This window comes from Orycteropus afer, unplaced genomic scaffold (assembly GCF_000298275.1).
Source record: "Orycteropus afer afer isolate SDZICR_OR568_19922 unplaced genomic scaffold, OryAfe1.0 scaffold00766, whole genome shotgun sequence".
NCBI lineage: Eukaryota > Metazoa > Chordata > Mammalia > Tubulidentata > Orycteropodidae > Orycteropus > Orycteropus afer.
Window position 1 is genome coordinate 629,434 of NW_006922353.1, and position 2,707 is coordinate 632,140.

General features: G+C 64.8%; 1 protein-coding gene across 1 annotated transcript in view; it reads right to left on the reverse strand.

Moving 5' to 3' along the window:
• POLD1 (DNA polymerase delta 1, catalytic subunit) overlaps positions 1-2,707 on the reverse strand; it is a 17,122-nt gene that overhangs the window by 6,996 nt on the left and 7,419 nt on the right. Inside the window, exons 9-14 of the mRNA XM_007957644.1 lie at positions 2,573-2,683; positions 2,018-2,209; positions 1,840-1,928; positions 1,652-1,768; positions 1,341-1,454; positions 942-1,089 (exon numbers count right to left, since the gene is read on the reverse strand). Of these exons, the coding sequence (XP_007955835.1) occupies positions 942-1,089; positions 1,341-1,454; positions 1,652-1,768; positions 1,840-1,928; positions 2,018-2,209; positions 2,573-2,683 (771 nt within the window). The remainder of the gene's footprint in view (positions 1-941; positions 1,090-1,340; positions 1,455-1,651; positions 1,769-1,839; positions 1,929-2,017; positions 2,210-2,572; positions 2,684-2,707) is intronic.

Consider the following 2,707-nt stretch of genomic DNA (forward strand, 5'->3'; position numbering starts at 1 on the left):
GATGGCTCTCCTCGGCCTGGGGCGTCTCTCCGGACGCGCAGTGACGTCATGGGGACGGCTCTCCTCGGCCCAGTGAGTCTCTCCAGATGTACGGCTATGTCATGGGGATGGCTCTCCTCGGCCCAGGGCGTCTCTCCGGACGTGCAGTGATGTCATGGGATAAACTCTCCTCGGCCCGGGGCGTCTCTCCGGACGTGCAGTGACGTCATGGGGCACAGCCCTCCTCGGTACAGGACCCTTGCCAGGCCTGGCCGCTCCCTGAATGGCAGCAGCATCGCACACTCCCGTCCCTGGGCGACCAGCAATGCCCCACGCACTGTCAGCTGTCCCCAGGGCATTGGTCATGTCACCGGAAACGCAGTCCTTTCCAACTGAGGCACCTGGGGCTGGGGGGGCGGGGACCCGTTGGAGAGACGGACGAATTCTTTTGCATTTTCTTTTGGTTTGGAGCCAGTCAGAAAACCCTTCTTTTAACTGCAGTATTTAGTCCGTTTGTATTTAGCGTGACAACTGATTGCTCTGTCTCTCCTGCCTGTTGTACGTCTGCTTTCCTCATCCTGTCTTATCCTCTTCTGGAGTAATTTGGTATTTAAGATAAATTACTTCATCGCCACAGGCTTAAGACAGAAATAAGGAAAGTGGCCACGAGAAAGAGACGGCAGAGACAGGTTGCAGAGTGACAGGCAGCAGAGTGACAGGCAGCAGAGTGACAGGCAGCAGAGTGACAGACACAGGGTCTAGAGGAGGCGGTTCCTGTGAGGGAGCCCTGGACGGCACAGTCCCAGCTGGCGGTGCCCAAGGGCTCACACCGTCACCGGGGCTGACTGTACAACGCCACGGAGAGGACACGGACGCTCACGGAGAGGACACGGACGCTCACGGAGAGGACACGGACGCTCACGGAGAGGACACGGACGCCCACGCCAGGCCCCAGGGCTCACCTGTGAGATCTCCAGGCACGGCAGCTTGCCCACCTGAGCGCCGGTGAAACCATACACGGAATTGGCGCTCACCTTCAGCGCCAGCTGCCGCCCGTCCAAAACCTGCCGGCGCAGGGGGTCCGTCTCCTTGGCGAGCTCGGCCTTGGCCCTGTGAAGGAGGGGTGGGGACAGAAGTCACTGCTCAGGTGGGACCCGGAGGAAACAGGCCTGGGCACCAGCCAGGGGGAAATGGGTGCTCTGGGTAACGCCCACGGACTGGACCACCTGGGAGGAAGTGCCCCTCTCTAAGTCACACACAGACACAGGTGAGTGCGGCCAGGTGGCCCTGGAGTCGGCCAGAGGGGTCTGGGGACCGCAGAGAAGCCTGAGCAAGCTTAGGGGCCGGTCACAGAAGCCCACCTCTTCCGGGCGCTGAGCAGGTTCTCCAGGATCTGCGGTAGCAGCCCCTTGCGCACAGAGGTCTTCACAAACTCGTCCCCCGTGGGCGTCTTGATGAACTGCTCCGAGGTCAGGCTGGGTCAGAGACAGGGGACGTGACTGCCTCTCCCCCTCCCCAAGCCCCCTGTGCCCTGGTCTCGGGGAGCCGGCTCAGGCCCTCAGACTCCCTCCTCTCCTGCCTCTCCCCCCGACCATCTGTGCCCACCAGACGGGAGCTCCCAGGGCAGGGCCCCCGGAGGCCTCAGGAGTCGTGTGGGGTGGGGTGTCTGTACCCCAGCTTCTGGGCAGCGCCAGGCCGCAGCAGAGTGGTGTAGCAGAGGTTGTGGGCCATCATGATGGACGGGTACAGCGAGGAGAAGTCCAGGGTGGCGATGGGCACGTCGTAGTACCTGGGGCCAGGGAGGGGAGTCAGCCTGGGGCCTCCCCCAGGCCCCCCCGGCCCCAGGGCCCCAGGCCTCACCCTTTGAGCGGCTCGATGACTGTGGCCCCCGTGTAGTCTTCACCGCCCTCCGTCTTCACCACGGGCATCACCAGCCCCTGGCGCATGGCCTGGACAGTGGAGGGGGACAGATGGGAGGAGGGAAGGAGAGGGCAGGGCTGTGCGGGAGCCCAGCAGAGGGGGCGCGGGGCCCACTGACCTGCCGGAGCAGCTGGGACACAACCTTGACCTGCTGGCCTCGGCTGAGCAGGTAGCTGAGGGGCACGCCGGTGACACGCGCCATCTCCACGGCGTTGACCAAGACCATGAGCCGCTCGAGCAGCCGCAGCGGCAGGAAGGCGTCCTTGAGGCAGTACACGGCCAGGCGGCGGCGCGTCTGCTCGTTCCCGTTCTGGGGCAGAGGCCACGGGCCGGGGTCAGGGTGGAGGGCCAGCGGGGACCGGGTCACGGGCTGAGGGCCAGGTCATAGGCCGGGTCACAGGATGGGGGCCAGGTCACGGGATGGGGGCCAGGTCACGGGAGGGGGTCAGGTCATAGGCCGGGTCACAAGACGGGGGCCAGGTCACGGGAGAGGGCCAGGTCATGGGACAAGGACCAGGTCATGGGACGGGGACCATGTCATAGGATGGAGACCAGGTCACAGAAGTGGGTCGAGAGTCAAAGTCAGAGCTCAGGGACATGGACGGAAGGAGGAGGCCAGAGGCCGGGGGCCGCAGCTGAGGGTAAGGTCAGGGTCAGGGTCGCGGCCGGGCACCTGCAGGTCGGTGATGATGCTGTGCTGCACGTCCTCCTTCTGCTCCCCCAGGAAGTGGAAGCTCACGGCGTTGAGTGTGTAGGAGCGCAGCTTGTGTTCCCGCAGCAGCACCTGGGCCGGCGGGGACACGGTGGG